The sequence below is a fragment of the Myripristis murdjan genome, chromosome 23 (assembly GCF_902150065.1).
Source record: "Myripristis murdjan chromosome 23, fMyrMur1.1, whole genome shotgun sequence".
NCBI classification, from domain to species: Eukaryota; Metazoa; Chordata; class Actinopteri; order Holocentriformes; family Holocentridae; genus Myripristis; species Myripristis murdjan.
Window position 1 is genome coordinate 11217802 of NC_044002.1, and position 18982 is coordinate 11236783.

Here is an 18982-nt window from a genome sequence, read left to right on the forward strand (position 1 = left end):
AACACAGAAAAGGCAAAAATAAAATTTCAAGATGTGCACTTGGTGTTTTGTTGCAGTGTGTGTGTGTGTGTGTGTGTTAGAGAGAGAGAAAATCAAAATGTACGGAAACCCACAACAAACAAAATAGACCTTTATTATACCTTTGTACCAGTTTTAATGTGGAATCTGAACCTCACTTATGCAAAATGAATATCTAATTCAGGATCCTGCTGCTGGCGTTCAAGGCAGGGAGAGCATCTGCACCCTCATAGCTCCAGGCCATGGTGCAGCCCTGCAGGCCTGGCCATCACTCTACTTGGAGGAAACTTTTGTACATCCTGTCTCCTCAGTGCTGGAATGACCTTCCCCCCTTCAGCCAGAACAGTAGCGTCACTTTTCATCTTTTGTTGTTGGCTGAAATCTTTTCAAGAATGACCTCATATCACTTTTTCCCCCGATGAAGTGCATCCTCTAACCCACTCTAAAATCCACTCAGCTTTCTCCCTAGCTTTGTTTTCTCAGATCTTCACTCTATGCAATAGCTCTATGTTCAGAAAAAATAATACAATAGCATAAATTCCCTGACTTTAATTTTTCATTAGTTTTTAGTTTGTTTGTTTTATTTTTTGTAATGCTTGTTATTAGTGAATTTCAGCTTATTCTACTGTTGCACCCTTTCTGCATAAAAGCATCAGTGAAAGGCCTAAAATGTGAAATCTAAAGCCCCAATTTACAAAAACCTTTACTGTGTGCAAAACCACTGACACAGCCACTGACCAGTAAAGAAGATTGGCTTGCACCAATGATAAATCTTAATCCTGACTTTGAAAAGTGAAAACATCTCAGTACCCAGTAGCTGTTTTCCAAAACTGGGACAAAATGTGTTCTACTTGTATTATCAAGTTTGCTCCTCAAGTACTTCTTTTATGGAATAAACCCCTCATCCTGTTCTCTGACAGTGATGCAAAATGTGATGTACAAACATATAGTAATACACAATGTTTTTTTTTATCATTGCAAAATTCACATTAATGTCAAAGGGCTATTTATCAAAAATTATTATAAATTATTATTATGAAAAAATGTTGCAACTGATTAGATGAACAGCCGCAACTGAAAATGTATATAGACAAAACTTATAAACTCAAAAATTTAAGTTTTGTTTGTCTAAATATGTGAAATAGCAGTAATTGTTTTTATTTTATTTTAAATGTGTCTGGGGGCTCATTTTACCTCTTGATTTTGCTGAGTGAGCCTTAACGAGACAGCGCCATTGGTTTTCTACTTGGCTTCAGTTTGATGAGGTACGCAGCCACCTAAGTGAACTTTCAAGCCTGTAATGTAATTATTTGTATGTGTATACTCAGTGCGATGAATTACCATTACAAGGCAGAGTGCTTCTTTGGTTCTATTGAGCAGGCCTTAATGTAGCCAGCTCTGTTTCTTTCTTTTTTTCTTCCATTTATTGTAACACGACAGTCGTAAGTTAAAATGCAACAGACATTTTTGAGTTCCATGGAAGTGCACTGCATTCCAGATTTTGAATAAGACTAAATTTTTATTCAAGGCCAAGGTGTTTCTCTGTAAAGAAGAGAGCCCCATTATTTTAGTAACGACATTCATTTTTAATGTGTCTTTGCTTGATTGATGAAAGCAGCAAGACAGAAAGTGGATTTCAATAACTGCGATACAATATATGATCAACAAAAAATGTGGCTCTGAGTCCTCTGTATATATGAAATTTCTCAACAATATTATACACTACTCCAATGAATTCTTTAAAAGGCTTTTATTGATTTGTTTTTGCAGAGCACGGCAAACACATAGTGTACACCAGACACTGCCTGAAAAATAGAAAAATCAGCAGAAAGGAGCATTATGATTGAGTGTATTATGGAATTGTGTGTTTAATATATCAAGTTTACGGGGCAATTTGTATGAATCGTCATCTCTTACCAATAACCTCCAGTCCTCCTCACCAGGTATATCAAATTTTCAGCTGCACTCTGTTGTGCACCAAAGCTACATTAGTTTCTGAAAAGGCAGAAGGAAGTTTAAGTATAGAAACAGGAATGGTACTTTTCAAAAATAAATTGGGATTCTCTTGTATGATAGTTAATTTGCTGAGTGCTTGATACAGACCCATCCTTAAATAATATGATGTATCTGGAATCAAAGAGATGAGTTTTTTTTTTTTACATGTAAACCCAAGCCAACTGCACATCAGTGCAACTTTTCAGTCTTTATATCATACTTCAAAGGAATTTTTTCCCTTTTTCTTTTCTTATGCAATGTTGTGAGGACATTTGGTCTTGAGGTCATCCTACCCTTTGTCCACTTTTCAAAAGTTTCCTCAGAAGATTTTTCTGATATAATTTATTCCGACTCAGTGCACTTTTCCAAAACAAAGTGGGTGTGATAAATTGACAAGGATGAAATGATGCCTGTGTTGGGAATTTAGCCCAACACAGGCATCAGTAGGTAGCCCAGTGCTCTGCTTGTCTTGGGGAAAAGGCTCATCGTTGCTGTTTTACATTTGAACAACGGCACATTCATCACTGCTGACATCGATGTCCAAGCCACTTTGAAAAAGGGGGATCTCTCAGTTTTTCATCCTTGTCTTTGTCCTCTTTGATAACATATTTGTCATCATTCTTCTCTTCTACCTACTCAGGGAAGGTCACCAATGCCCTTACCTTCTCTTGTTTAGATTACTGTAATCCTTTCTACTACAGCCACTAGGGTTTAAACAACTATCAAAAATAAGAAACCACATCACTGCAACCCTTGCTTTCTTTCAGTGGTTACTTGTCACTTACACAATTGATTTGAAGATTTCACTGATCACTTAAAGCTTGTCTAGGTCTGCCAACTAGCTACTTCTCAGATCCCTTAACTCCCTGTGAACCACAACACAGCCTGAGATTGTGGGACAGAGTTCTTCTGGCTGCACCTCAGTCTAGACTGAAAACAAAAAGATGATCTTGCATTTACCTTCAGAGCTCCCACACTATGGAATGGCCTGCCTGAGGAGATTCAGCTGGCAAAGTCAGTGTATACTTTTAAATCACTTTGCATACACACATTATGCTTCTTTCTCCCAACCTAAATTTGTCCTCTCACTGCCTCCTTCCTCCTGGATATTGTGCATCTCCAGATTTATTCCCATCTCAGGAGCGGCGTCTGATTCCCCAGATGGGCTTGGCAACCTATTCTGCCATCCTGCACTTGTAAAGTCAATCTGTGGATGCTGTTCCATCAACCAGGCCATATTTCATACCCAACTCATCTCTGCTTCCTCCTGTCTTTCCATCTCTCTCATTCTCTCTTGGTTTTCTCTTCTCCTGCTGCCTTTGTCGGCTCAAGGTGAGCAGCATTTACATCCTCATCTCTTTTCACACCTCCCCCTCCACACCTCCTCTGTCCCCAGAGGACTCCTAGTCATAGAAATCTCCACAGCCACTGCCGTCTCACCATTCTGTCTCTCCTCCTCATCTGTCCCCTCTCACCTGCTCTTGCTTACCCTACTTTTTCCTCTTTTTCACCGAGGCACACATCCTGGGTAACATTTCCCTCAAGACTTGGTAAGACCTCTGCAGCCTGTATCTTTGTTGCCTTTGGGGGAGATCCTCCTCTTCCTCTTCATCTCTCTCTCTCTCTCTCTCTCTCTCTCTCACTCTCTCTCTCTCTCTCCCTCTCTCCTCCTCCTCCTCCTCTTTATCCTCCCCATCTGTCTGCATGTTCTTGATTGTATGAAACTGGTTTCTGAAATATATCACAAGGGTACATCATGAAGCACTGTTTGTAATTTTTATGTACACTTTTACGTATGTAACCGTGTAATAACATGGAAAAACCGTGTTTTACCAGTGTTTGTGTTGAGACAAAAATGGAAATGAACAAATTTAGTTTCTGACACTTTTCAGCTCAAATTACATAACAGCACAAACTCTATGCAGTCATGGCAAACTGCACTTTGATCATGGTCACTGTGCAGTGATTAAAATGCAGTAGCCAGTTTGGATAATATCAGATATCCTCTTCATACAACACTTCTAAAACAACAGGAATCATCAGTAACTCCAAGTAACCAAATTCAAATATCATTTCAACAGCTGCCACATGTAGGCTATGGTAGACAGTGTTTCCAAATTCATATCATCACAATTATGACAGATCGCAGCTTATTCTGAGAACGTCCAGCGATACTTTGGGGATATGCATAGACTGTAAGAATATAAATACCATGAGGTCAATGCAGTCTTTCATGGGATACATCTCATTAGAGGTCTTTATACTTTTAATGGCCTGGAATAAATATTTAATTGACATTACAGTATTATTAATGACATAGATTTATCCCATGGAACACCTCTTTTAAAAAGCAGGAGCAGCACTATACAAATTATAGTAATTAGTGTTATTAATATTCCTAAAGAAACATAATGTTATGGTGATGGTGTAACCTTACATGTTAGGGATCACCTTTAGGAAAGATGTCACTATTAAATCAGCACTGAACACCACAGAGGTCCCTGTAAGGATATTATACTTATAATGACCTCGCCTATTCAAAAGTGCCGCATGCTCTCTGTTTGGATCACTGATGCAACTTGCATTTCATTACTATTTAGCCCATTATGCAGTGTTATTAAACTGGCAATGTTGTGAGTCCTCCGCCAAGACCTAGCCTTTAACCAATGAAAATCGCTTATGTATAGAGTGTCTCTCTGTGCTCCAATCAGCTCTCAAGTTCTTCAACAGCGTCATGCTAAGGAAGTGTGACCGTATACATGCAGCGGCGTGCGGGCCCAGCCACCTGTCACCGGCTTGAGCACTAATAAACGTTTCCAAAACATAAGTGGATGTCAGTTTTCATATTGCATGTAGTTAAGTGTCGGTTTGACAGCCAGCGGTTTGACAATGGGAGCAAACAACAGTACCCGCCGCGTTTCATTTGAGTCAGATGAGAACGACAACATTACGGTTGTGAAGGGCATACGGGTGAGTGAGAGCATAAAACCGGCTTGTTGATGGGTAAACAAATGCTCCAAGTCTGCATCCAAGCATATTAGTTGGCATAATGGCGCATTAGGCACTTATTAAAGATATTATGTTGCTTATAAGTTGTCCGTCGAGAGGGCAAGCGGCTATGCTAACTGATTTGACTTGCTGACTTCATGCCGGTGTTTGTTTTTTATCTCTTCATTCATTGAAACGTCACAGAGTAGCATGGAACTTTAAAGAAGTATGACATTGTGTCTGGAATGGGCATGAAATATAAATTTAAACAGTCTCTTTGGGAAAGTCATAGACATGGAATGTGTGGGTTTCGTAACATTAGCATGTGAATGGGAGTGCAATGTTGATGTTGGCGTCATCGAGCTCGTGCCCTGCCCATTTTAAGAATGGCACAACTTGTCCCAAACATGCCATGTCATTCCTTGATCTATACTTTATAGTATAGTACTTTCTACAGTATAGTACTTTATTGTAAGTTATTAGGTAATCATAGAGTCATTTGCACTGATATGATGTTTTATAACATGTTTTATTTTTGTGTCGTGAGAGCTTTTACTTTTTTGTCCCTGCAAAAGTTAAATATATGTGGAGAGGCCATAGTCAGTCAAAGAAGACTTTTCATGGCTCGGTCTATTATAAAGCACTAAGTTAGACAGCAAGATCAGTCAGGCTAAAGTTTTTTCATAGTCATGTGGTGTGATCGACTTTTTGCCAGTGCTGTAATTGCTATTGTTTGTCTAAACAGCTTCAAAACAAAGCTCTGCCATCCCTTGTTGGTGGTGTTATTAAATGCAGTTCATCTTTTTTTACTAAAACCATTATTTCACTCTTCCTCATTTGCAGCTCTCTGAGAATGTCATCAACCGCATGAGGGAGCCTGCCGTTCCCCCGAAGCCCCGCTCACACTCAAATGCTGCCACTCCGCCTCCTCCCCTTGCAGCTGCCCTCACTCCCTCACCACTCCTGAGGCCAGTGCCACCTCCTTTTGACCCCATCACCTCCTTGCCTCCTCCTCCCCTTGTAGAAACCATTGTTCCTCAAGCACCTCCTCCGCCAGCCCCATCTGCCACCGAGGATGTGGCTGCACCTGCACCACCTCCTCCTCAACCTCCCAAGGAACAGGTAGCAGCACCCACCATCATTGATATGGTGATCCCGTCCCCACCAATCACGACTGCTGCTAATGCTGTCGCTACTCCTGCTTTTGAGCCCGTGGCAGCACCTCCTCCTCCTCCTGCTGTTGTTGAGCCGGTAACTTTGCCTACACCCCTCCCTCCTCCTCCTCCCCCTCCCACTCCTGCTCCCATTGAACCCCTTACTCCTGCTCCCTCCTCTGCTCCGGTTGTGGTGGAATCTGTAACTCCGCTTGCTCCCCCTCCCCTTGTAATTGAACCTTCTCCTCCTCCCATGATTGAACCCATTGCACCCCCCACTCCTGCAGTTGAACCCATTGCTCCTCCCCCTGTAACTGAATCCATACTACCTCCTCCCCCTGTCATGATTGAACCCATTGCTGTCCCCCTGCTTCCTGAATCGGACCCCATCTCCTCCTTTCCTGTGGTTGAGCCTGTCACCCCCTTGCCACCACCCCTACATCCTCCAATGGACGCTTTGCCTCCGCAGCCTGCTGATCCAATTGCTGCGCCTCCCCTGGCTGAGTTTATTGCTCCTTGTGAACCAGTTCCACCTCCTTCTCAGCCCCCAGCAGAGCCAGTATCTTCTCCTCCTATCCCTGAGCCAGTGGCAGTCGTGGAGCCTTTGGCAGCCCCTGAGTCAGCTCCGGTCCCACCACCTCCTGCTGCACCAGCTGGTGAGTGGTTTTCCAAAACGCTGATACTAGAGTCTGTAGCAAATTTCACATGTTCCATAAGATTTGTTTTGCAACTCATATAAATTGTTGTGGGCAATATCACATAATTTATTGCTTCATATGTATTCTGGGGTAAGATATTAAATCATATTTTATTCCCATGCTCTACAATACCTCAGATGATGTGAAGGGCTATGCTAAAGCAGAACAATGAATGGGGTCAGATTATTGTGGACTAAAACAGTTTGAAACTTGTCCCAACTTCTTGAAAACAGAAAATTGCTCCTATGCCTCTGGATAATTGCTCTGGGTGCTTTGACTGACACTGTTTCCAACTTTCCTCTGCATTCCCACTGGACCGGTGCATTAGTGTGACATCGGAAAGGGTTGGACAAACTTGTGTCTCGTTTCTGTTAACAAGGGACAGGAGTGAATGTTTGTCAGATTGGGAATAAAAAAGTTAATTGTTCTTGGAAACGGCAGAAACATTTGAATACTGAAATTTTATGGGGTCCCACCTCAGTAGCATGGTTAATTAGAAGGCAAAGGTTGTAAGGGAATGAACTGTCCGAGGATTTATTCTAAGTCCAGCTATATATTGAATTTTAATGATGTTTATTGTGTGGGTGTTTACTTTAAGCCACCTTAAGCTTTATGTCTCCAACTTTTCTTGCAGATTTTAATTAGTCTTCATTCTCAAAATGGCCTCACAGTAGCCGTGGTCATATTATGATTCATTGCCATTGCCCAACTGTTAATGGAATGATTAATTCTTTCTTGTAATAACGTTAATGAATTGATGCTGTAATTAGTGGCCCTCCATTCTGGCTCATCACTGTGGAGCTCAAGCTGTCATGATAAACCTTCTTTTTGCTGCAGAATGTGAGGGCACTCAAACTCCTGTGGCTGACCTAAGCAGTATTTTCCTCTAAGTTTTGTGATGTTGAAGTTTAAGTGATTCTTTTTTTCTAAAGAGATTGTATTCATAGCATTTTTTTCTCCGTTGAATAGCATGAAGTGGTCAGGAGTGGCATTGTTTGTCATTTGTTTTTGCACCTTTGAAGTTGTAGATACATGCTATTGTAACACTAAGCCTTTCTCTGAGAATTTTTTGCATCTCAAGGGAAATGCTGGGTTTCAGAACTTTTTTTTTATTGCACATTACATTGTTTTTGTACCAGTTTGTGACTGGGCCAGTGGAAGGACACAAGGAAGTTAACAAAAATGCTGCATGCAGATTATGTGCATGACATGCTTCAGTCAGAAGACATGCACTCACATTCTGTCTTTATTCTTTATCTTGAAGTTTAAGTTTTGTGTTGTGCCTGCTATGTGGGCTCCCCCTCTCCTGACGTATCAGGCAGAGGACATTTGAATGTTACCTGTTCATTAGACAGTAGAGGATGGGGCGTGGGCGCGGGTTCTTCAGAGGGTGACATCCAGGCTAGTGGGCAGGCTTCCCCATGCTTGACGGTGCTCAATTGGTAAGGTAATTAAAAAAGGCCAACTTATGCCACGCCACACTGACTCTGGTGATTAAAACGACACCTCCGCAGTCTCACACAACAAACCAGCAGGCCTCATTAACAGAACGGAGGTGGTGGGTGTGTGTGTTTGTATGTATATGTATGTGCAAATGTATGTATACATGGTTGTGCATGTACATTGCGGGTCTCCAGTTTAAAATGTTATCCAGCAAACCCCAACTACCCATGAACCCTTTTTACATTTGGCTGTGCTTTCTCTGTTATGAGATCAAATTCTGCATGTGAGGTATTTGGCTTTTTGTTTGAGAACAGTTGTAATACAATTGGACACATAATAGCATTTATTTGTGTGTATAAAAAAGGGGGAAAAAACACATTCTGGATAATCTGTGTTTTCCATTAGCTCTGGGGCCACTCACAACGGTCTTTCATTTTTCTCCCTGTTGAATAAAATGATTTTTCCATTGTTCATGTTAATTGGTTTTCAGATTAAAAGATAAATGCTACAGTATCTCACTTAATTTTATATCAGGTGTGGAGTGTGTTGAGTACATCTATTAAGAGTAATTGCCTGCTGCTTTTACAATATCACTGGAATAAAGTTAAAGGAACACGATGTACGGTTTTCGTAAAAAACGTTCTTTGTGGTGATTTTTTTGTGATTTTTCCTGCCTCCTCTAGTGGTCAGCTACAGATGAAGGCTTTTAATTTTAAATTGGAGGACAGGAAGGTGACATTGCTGCTGTATCTTCACTTTTCTTTACAAGGAACTTCCAGATCAGAAACAGTGATAGAAAATCCGAGAGGAGGCAAAGCCCGTCCTCATATTAGAGAGAACAGTCAAAATGTTGGTCTTTTTCTGCTCTCCGTCATGCTTTTCCGTATTTGCATACACTTGTCTGTGTTCTTACGTTATGTATCATGTGAGGAATTATTTTGTGCATTCAGTTTTTTCTTTGCAATGTTAACACAATCAGTTGTTCATTTCCTCACCTCAACAGACAAGCCAGCGCTGTATTAGCTGCTGCTCAACAGTCGCCAGTTCCCTCAGTAGTTTGTTTAATCTGAGTATTTGCATGTTTGAGGCCAGCTCCTTGCTGTTGTTAGCCCTTGTGTTCAACTCACAGCAGGGACATGGTTTGACATTACTCGGATATTTTGGAGGCGCTCTTCCTTGCAAGGTGACCTAACAGCTTAATACGCATGAAGCTCACCAAACACTTAAGGAGTGGAAAAAAAAGTCAACTTGGACAATTGATTCAGCCTGCTCGTTTTAAATATAAATAAATGATATGAGGGTGCATCACATTAAGAAGTTACAAAGTTCAGCCTGATCCTGAAAGGTTGTGACCTTAATGAGGCGGACATTGATTATGAGTGCCCACGAGAGGTGGGTATCGAGTGAGGCTCTCAGTGGGCTGGCTGTCTCTAAATCATGCCCTGAGACAGTGTGTGTGCTGATTACACTGCAGTCAAGGTTGAGCCTCCTACACCTTCTCCATTGTGCTATAAATATTCATATGCCAGAGCCCACACACTGCACTGGACTAATAGCCTGCTTAAAGATGTCTCCCAGGTGCACACGAAAGACAGGGGAAATGGAGAGACAAAGGAATACAATGGGAGAAATGTGAGTGTGAGTGTGAGTGTGAAATATGTGGTGCCATATTGCTCTCCTTTGTGAAATTGCTTTCCCTTGTCATCTTGTGAAAACGTGAAACGTTATTCCATATCTTGAGATTGAATTACAGGGAAGAGAGTGAATGAAAGAGAGGAAAAAAGTCAGAAATGGCACCTGTCTGCCAGGGTTGGAAGGTTGCTCTTGGCATTTTTCTTTTTTCCCCATTTGAACATGGTGAAAGGTGTGCGGGGACTCAACTAAGCGCAAGCCAGGAGCGTGAGGAAGTGGTAATGTTACAGATTATGCCCTCCGCGCAGGTCCTGGGGTTAATGAAACTTCTGATGAGAAATGCAATTTGCCTTCGTCTATTATCTCCGTCCGCCAATAGCCTCTTCTTCATCACCTCCTCCTCCTCTACAGGTTTTTCCACAGGGTTTAGGAGAGGGAAGGAGGGGAACACGTCTAAAAAGATGATGAGTTTTTAATCTCTTTAACATTTACATGTCCTACTCAGGATTGACACAGGCTCTGTCGATGTGGAATTGTCTCTGACCCCAACCAGCCTCCCTCAAGGACCCCAGACAGTGTTTATCATATCAGAACCTGTTCTCTGGCTGACCCTGCGGCCCGCTAGCTATCTGAAGCCTCTCTGCTCGGGGCTGGAAAGGATGTGGTGATGAATGAGAAGTTGCTTGCATTTTCCTAAACTTGGTGGACTTTTAAAACTTGACTTTTTTGCATGCTGATATGTAGTATTGTGCTACAGGCTTTCAGTTTTCAATGAGGTTGTGGTGCATCTGGTTTTGCATCTGGCCATCACACCAGATGCCAAAAAAAAAAAAAAAAAAAAAAAAGTTGCAAAGCATTAACAGGGCCTTGCCTCTCACCCTCAGTGCCAGTAAACAGCCAAAGGATGAGTTGACCCAGAGTTGGGGCTTATTTTGTGCCAAAATGCACTTAGTTTTATAGTGTGCCAAAGCAAAATAATGTTTGTGCTTTTTGGTACAAGTTTCATCATGGCTGGATACGATATTTGCCTGTCAGTTCAGCAGAGCCTTGTTAGGAGTTGAAAGAAATACTTGGTTGTACAAAAAGGGATTTTTTTTCTTGGTCTGCAGTACATCATTATGTCTGCTGTATGCATTTTTAGATAATTTCTCCAGCATTGTCTGTGCATGCACAGAAAGACCATACCACATCATCTAATGGTTGCATAATTGCCTCATACAAAAACAGCATTCTTACTTTTTCCTTGACACGAGCCTCTTTATGGCAGGATTTACTGTATGTAAGGATTTCTGCCCTACAAATTGCCTTCCTGCCATGGCCTTTAAAAGAGCTGTAATTAGAGCCTCCTCTGCAGCGAGATCAATGGTGCTTCTGACTGCTGTCAAAGAAGATGGATATTACTTCCTCGTGCTCTGTTTGGACAGTAGGTGACAGCAGTCTCTCTCTCTCACACAGAGGTTATACTATGCAGCAAAAAGTTGTCAAGTGTCTGTCACCCCATCCTCCTGCACCAGTGTTTCTTCTGAGGCCCTGTCATACTAAACCTCCTCTACCTGATGCTCACTCACTCTCTCTACTCTGTTGTCTTATATATGGAGTGTACAGTAAACCATCAGGCTGCATGTTGCTCTTGTCTTCTGTTTGGTGGCTATGGAGAAGTGATGGAGGCTGCAGGAAGAAGAAAGCACACCATGAAGGCGCAGAGAGGACGAGTGTGTACATTTAACTTATTTAACCAGGAATCCTAAATGACCAGAAATTATAATTTACACTGTAGGCATGACAAATCTGAAGGAAATGATTGAAGATGGATATCCTACGTAGGTAAAGATGGGAGGAAGCAGTGAGAGACACATGTTGATGATCGGAGATTTAACTCATATCTATGATAACAGTTGCACTGCCTGTGGATTTCTCTTGGCAATGTAGCATGTATCATTAATTCACTTTTATCAAAATATTAGCAGTTCCTGGAAAAAAGACAACTTGGATGCCCCAATTCCCTCATCCTCTTTTTGTGATTACTGCAGCGCCAGGGTTACACTGATGGATGGTATCAGTCCTGGCATTGTCACGGTAACAAGCAGCTAGCATTGGCCTTGAAGATTGCCTGCCAGCAGTACTTGCTGCTTCAATTGGCCACTAACCGGAACATTTAAGCAATTCACAGAATAATCATCTCTGGAAATAACCCATATTATTCGGTATTACCGGAAGCCATGGGATATAGTGAATTGATTGCCAAATTCAGACTGATAAACCACAACTAATTGGGAAGTAAACATCAGAGTTTTAGTTTGTTTATCTGGAAGAGATAACTGCAGTGTTTGTGTCTTATCAAAGCTGATCTCTATGCTAGACAAGAAGTGCAGGAATACCTGAGTTGCCACCACAGTCACGGTGGTAGACTGCCAGTCTAATTGGCACATACCTTCTTCCTACTGAGCACAGTTTGTTCAGTCGTCACATGGGCTGTAGCCAAGGCCACTTCCTAGGTAGAAATGGACTGCGTTCAGTCCCTGTAGGAAAAAAAAATCTCTCTCTTGTGCTCCTGTTGCTCTCATCCTTCCATCTTTCCATCTTTCCCCCTGTCCTCCATTAGGAGTGGATCTTTATTTTTAGTCTTCACAAGGCCAAAGAGCAGAAAACCCCAAAGGTGCTCTAAGGCTTGTGCTGTGCTTGTGCACAAGTCACAAAATAAAATCCCAAAAAATGAAAATCTTTCCACTGTGAGACCATGTGTTGCAGAACATTTTTTAAAACACACTTTTGTTGTAGTAGATGTAGGTCATCAGGCTTGCCTCTGTGTTCTCTCACAGCAAGTCCATGACCACCACTGCAAGGGAAAATATCAAATTACTGTGTAAACTGTGTAATCTAGACAAATGTCTGTCTACGTCATATTTTCACCCTTGATAGTTTGGTTATGTTTTCCAGTATGCAGTAGAACCATCAGTAGGCCTTAAACAGATGTGGAATCAAGACTAAAACAACCCCCAAGCACCACTCCTTCAGAAAATCACAGAGCGAAGACTGGAACCACACATGACACTAGAACATAAGGGTGTGTTCAGGCTATGCCTTGTTAATTTAAAAAGGCAACGTGCACCACAAACCTGCTGAGCACAGACTTGAGAAGCACCTTTTTATGGTGTGGATCAGATTAATGTGAACAAGCTAGACTGATTAACAAACATTAGTCTATCTTGCACACAGCCTTCACTGTTTACACTGCTTGGATTTGCTTGTTTATCACTAAATTCACAAATGCTCACCAGTAGACTCCAGTAGATAACAATCTGCCAGACTCGTCTTTTTAAATTCAGGTTTGTCATCACGCTTGTTTTGAAATCACTTATGTTTTTATCAATATTGTGTGGTCCACTGTGGATGATGAAACATTTGAGTGCATCCAGTGGAAAACATTGGAAAAAATCACTGTAGCATTTGGTTTCATTACCCCTTGGTGTTTTGCTGGAGCAGGCCTCTTGGCTATTGCTGCGTCCCCAAGATGACAGGAAAGGAGTGCCCTTGTACATTTTATATGTCTGACAGATCATCTGATTAAGTTGAAATTGGGTTTGTGTGTGTGTGTGTGTGTGTGTGTGTATGTGTGTGTGTGTGTGTGTGTGTGTGTATGTATGTGTGGTCTGCTGTTATCACGTGTTACCAGGTAATAATGGACTCTGACAATAGGGATTATCCCATCTAACTAATGCAGTGGGGGAATAATCTTGACACACTCACACACTCCCCACACCACTGCAGTGTCGCAGCGCACCGCATGGCACTTGTGCCTTCAGAGCACGTTTTGGCCTGGTTGCCGGCTGGCTTCTTTACTTTCATGCTTAATTACCTGCCAAGATAGGACGGTGAAGACATGCAGTCGGACATGTATGACGCCACTGACATGAATACAGCGAGATGGGGAGGTGGGAGTGGAAGGTGGGGGCTCTGTGATTTGATGACCAAGGTTGCAAGTGCACCTCCGTATGTGTGTGGGTGTTTGCACAGGAAGTGTATGTCTGTGTGAAGATATCAGTTTGTGAGGGAAGTGTGATTTTTTTCTTTTTTTTTTCTGTGCATTTGTGTTTTGATGTTATGCTTTAATAGCCCAGGCCATTGCTGATGTGTGTTGTCGCCACACTAGACACTCCCCTCCACTCTCCCTGTACGCCTCATAAGGCATGGCAGCCCGGGGGCCGAGATTTCTGTCCCACCTCACTACGCTCACAGCAAGCGTGTAGTGTGCGCATATAACACACACTACACAAACACTCCATTATATTTTATGGCTTATAGCAAATGTAACAGCCCAGGCTAAGCCATTCCACAAAACATAGACTCCCCTTGTATTCATGAGTAAATCATTAAGCTGTAGCCTAAATGGTTATTTTGAACAACGTTGTTTATTTATTTTGTGAACTCCCATATTGTGGGTGGGTATAACACCTGTTGGGTAAACTAACATCTCTCTCATAGATTTTATACATTTCAGTATTCTTACAGTTTAACACAGTTAATCAATATATAGTTAGTTAATATAAGCCACTTCATGATGACTCTGCAGTGTGAGTTACTCAGGCTGTGAGGGAGGTAGAGACATATTTGACTGCTAGAGGTGCTGTGGTTCCTTCACCCAGGAGAACTGACAGCTTCTCAGTGTGGGGAAATTTGGCGTTTTACTACTTATTTCTTTAAATGCAGCTCTCTAAGTGAGGAGAACTTCTCACAGTGGAGGAGAAAGTGCATCTCTGTTTCCACTTCCCCTGATGAGCAGTGAGCACAGCAGCCATGTTTGTTTGTGCCCTCCTGTTTCTGTGACCAGTTTGTGGTCACTGAGCCTGGATTTGGTCAGGGTCAGTCTCTGTTTCCTGTCCCTGACAGAGTGGAGATATTGACCTCTAATGCCCAGTTATGGCAGAATTGTTCCAAGATGTTCAGGTTGTGTTGGAGACCATCTCTGGTTGGGGACAACAGAATGAGGTCATCTGCATCGAGCAGATATCTGACCTCTGTGTCTACGAGCATGAGGCCTGGAGCTGCTGAATGCTCCAGCTGCTCTGCAAGTTCATTTATATACAGGTTGAATAATTTAGGACTAAAACAGATTTAAAGCGTTCAGTAACATGCACAACAAAACCTGTCAGTTAAAACAGTTACATGCTGTAATTGAGATGCTGCGGTGTTGAGATACTGAGGTGTTTGATCATGGATTTAAATTGATTATTAAATTTAAATTTCACAGCACACTGGTTGTGCATGTTCATAGATTTGATGAGGTCATACACCTTACCAGCTGTTCCACACTGAAGGATTTTGGGAAAAAAATGTTTCTTTCTTAAAATCGATGAAACAAGCAAATGTTTCCCTCCCCTTTTTTCAGGTGAACATGCTTATTAATTAAAGTGTGTAGGGTGTAAATATGATCGGACATCCTATAATTTGGGAAGAAGCCAAATTGACATTTACCTATTTTTTATTTTTCTTGGATAAAAGCTAGTATCCCAGAATTGAAGATAGTGCAGAATATTTTGCATCTTTCTCTCTCTCTCTCTCTCTCTCTCTCTCTCTCTCTCTCTCTCTCTCTCTCTCTCTCTCTCTCTCTCTCTCTCTTCTCTTGATCTGACTTCTTACAGCAGTACTCCATATTCAGCGTGATGCTTGTCGACAAACAATTTGAAGCTGTTTGCTTACAGAAATATCTCTCTCTTTTTCTATCTTTCTCTCCCCTTCTCCCTAGTTGATGAAGAGGCCCTGAGGAAGAAGATCACTGATGAGCTGTATAAAGGCTTGGAGCAGGAGAGGGCGAAGGCAGAGCAAGAGCTTCAAGCCTGGTAAGACACACGCACACATAAGCTCCTTTTGGTAAGGCACGCTAAACTGATTACAACTTGTTATTCTGTGTTACAAAATACCCATATTTTTTGTATTATTTTTTGTATTTTATGTTTTTGTTTTGTGTAAAAATGATGGTTACAGATGTAGATTGCTGACTTATTTTATTGTGTTTGCTGAGCAAAACATTTTATTTATTTATGAGGTTATTACATTGTTGTGGTGTTGTTTCTCAGAATTGAAATCTTTGGACTTGTTAAAAGTTTTTGTCCTGTGATCGCACACAGACTCCAGTGTACCCTGTGTGGTGGGCATCTCTCGCTCCCTCTCTTTCATGCTCTCTGCCTCTGTCTGACTCTTCTCTCCTACCTTCCTTCCTTTGGATAATGATAGATTGCATCAGTGTCAATTCTTATTCCAGGATTTCATTAGAAACCAAAGACATTTTCAGACACGACCATTCTCTGCTTTCATTAATAGTCAAAAAGGTCAGCACCAATCCTTCCGTCCCCCACTGTGTTTCCAATTTAGTTTTCTTCCGAAGCACATCAGCACTTTTCCCTCTCTCTATCTCTCCCGCCTCTCTCCCTCTCTCTTTCTCTCTGGATCAATTAATCATGCCTGAGAAAGGAGGGAGCTATCCTGAGGTAATTTCCTGAGCGCTGAGTGGGCGATCCATTAGCCTGGGCTGATGAAGAATCAGACTCTTCATCTAAGAAGCATCTTACCATCTCTTCCTCCTCCTCTCCATCTTTCCTCTCCTGTCCTCTCCTCTTCGCTCTTCTTCAGTGCTCTCCTCTGCTTCTTCACCAAGAAGGAGCAGGTGCACATGCTATAATGTCCGATAAACACATTGCCTCCCTCCACCCCCCCTTCCACACACGCTCTAATAGGCCTGGATGAGCTCCAACAGATTCTGATGAATGAGCAACTGTGATTAGTCACTAAACACACCCTTGCACTGTAATGGGGGGCGAGGGTTGCAACCCTCCACAGCTTCTACATCCAGAAGGAAACAGTGTAGGTCCAGCAAATAGCCTAGTTGTTCACACTCATTCAAGGGGGGGGGTGATTTGTCTATTGATTTTTTTCCCCATTTGTTTTATTCTTTTGATGAAACTGCTTCCTGAAGCCTACTATTGATGTCTATTCAGAGGAGTAAGTACATCAAAATTACGCCCTCCTCGCAATTAATTTAAATCATGGCAATGATTGTTCTGGCAAAGTGGGCCTGTGTGAGGGCGGCTTTCAAGCCCTTCATTTTTGTTCCTGCTTGGTATAAGCTACCTTTTCACTTAGAAAGGCTGTAGTGAACATGGTAAATAAGCAATCATCAGTTAACAGTTATAAAGCACTTGTTTATGTGTGTGTGTGTGTGTGTGTGTGTGTGTGTGTGTGTGTGTGTGTGTGTGTGTGTGTGTGTGTGTGTGTGTGTGTGTGTGTGTGTGTGTGTGCGTGTGTGTGTGTGTGTGTTTGTGTGTGTGTGTGTTTGTGTGTCTGTTGAATTTTTAGGTGTATTATGTGTGTTTCTCTGTTGCTCATGTCATTATTTGTGCATATATGTGTGTGCTGGTGTGCATGTATGTCTGTTTTTTTTTCCCAGCAAAAACAGACAGAAGACAGCCAGTGGGTCATCCTTGTTGATCTAGCAGGTTTATCCCATCACACTACCTACTTGGACAAATTGTGATTGATGAAGAAACTGAGTATCTGTCATCTTTTTGTAGATAGCAGAATGCAAAGGGAGCATCATTGCTGTTGGTTCTTTGTTCTTCTCCTTCTTTAGGAGAGGCTGTACAACAAGGCAGGACCAAGTGTTCTGACAAGCCCTATATTTCCATGAGCTGGCCCATCCATCAGCCTGTACATACTAAGACCAGCTGAATCAAACAGAAGGGACGTTTTTCTTTTGCTTTCAGCTGATGCCACAGCCCCATCTGTGACCATTTTACATCCCTCTTATAGAGACAGCTATATGGTCTCATTTATTTGGGAATGCATAATTTGAGTGAAAACAACAGTCATCTTGGACTTGTCTATTAATTTGAGATATAGTGCTATTACAGCAGTGTACTTTGTGTGTACTTTGTATGTACTTTGGAGCCAAACCACTGGCTTTAGATTGGTGTGTGAAATCAAGATTCACCAGAGGAACTTTCTAAGGAATCAGATTGGTCAAAAATGGATTTTTTAATTATGCTTAAACTTCCCAGGAAGCTAATTATTGATAAATCTTTTCAACTGCTTTGTATTGCGTTTAATTTTTTAAATTTTCTCCAGCAGGCAGAGAATGAAATAGCTACTTTGGGGGCTAACATCATCACACATGAGTACAGTGGGGCTCATTGAATCCACAAGAGTCTGAGCTCTCTAGTCATACCCAGTTTATGCCAATTTATCCTGGACTGTGTAGGCCCCAGTATGCAGAAATATACTTAACATAACATAACATGTAATGCATGCAACGGGTGGGCTTATCTGCAAAGGGGAGACCCACAGAATCCATTAAGATATCTTGAGGTCAGAGGTCAAGAGACCCCTCTGAAAATAGCCATGCTAGAGTGTTACTCACCAAAATTAGTCCAACTTTGGAGCAATATTTATTCCCCTTGCCAACAACCTAGCATGATGTTTGGTAGCAGCTGATTCCCTGGGTCATGTAGTTTCATTTGATACTGTTAACTTGAACCAAAATTGATTCAGGAATCAAAACATCCATCAAAAATGGTAAAAAAAAAAAAGAAAAGAAAAGAAAAGAAACATGATACTTAGGTGAATTGATTTTTCCCACCCCAAGTGGATATCAATCAAGCAATCAATCACTCAATGTTACTGATATATTGAAATGCCCTAAAAGGGAGTAGTATATCAGCAACCAGTTTATATATGGTATATCAGTATTTAACAGCGTGATAGGGGAAGTGATAGTGGAAGAAAAAAAATTAGAGTTGGGTTCATATTTTAAATGATACCGGTACCGCATTCCAGCTTCCAGTGCCTTTTTTTTTTACGGTACTTGCAACACACAACACAGAATAATATCCCTAGCTACTTCCTTCTCCCTTCCCGAAATCGTCCCTACAACCTCCAGCCTGTCACAGTCATATGTAGTTGGCAGCTAGCTGTGAAGTGGTAGCCAGGAAGCTATGATGACCCTCTGCAGCCCTCCATAATAGGGAGTTTGGCCCAAGGGGGGCCAACATGGAAAGGACCGAG

General features: G+C 41.8%; 1 protein-coding gene across 5 annotated transcripts in view; it reads left to right on the forward strand.

The window, feature by feature from the left end:
• The first annotated feature begins 4745 nt into the window (after positions 1-4745).
• The window catches only part of chchd3a (coiled-coil-helix-coiled-coil-helix domain containing 3a), a 78223-nt gene continuing 63986 nt past the window's right edge, over positions 4746-18982 (forward strand). For 4 of the 5 annotated variants that reach the window (XM_030045696.1, XM_030045698.1, XM_030045697.1 and 1 more), the window contains exons 1-3: positions 4746-4983; positions 5845-6811; positions 15672-15765. In XM_030045696.1, the coding sequence (XP_029901556.1) occupies positions 4903-4983; positions 5845-6811; positions 15672-15765 (1142 nt within the window). In that variant the 5' untranslated portion in view covers positions 4746-4902. The remainder of the gene's footprint in view (positions 4984-5844; positions 6812-15671; positions 15766-18982) is intronic. The other variant, XM_030045700.1, reaches the window with a different exon arrangement.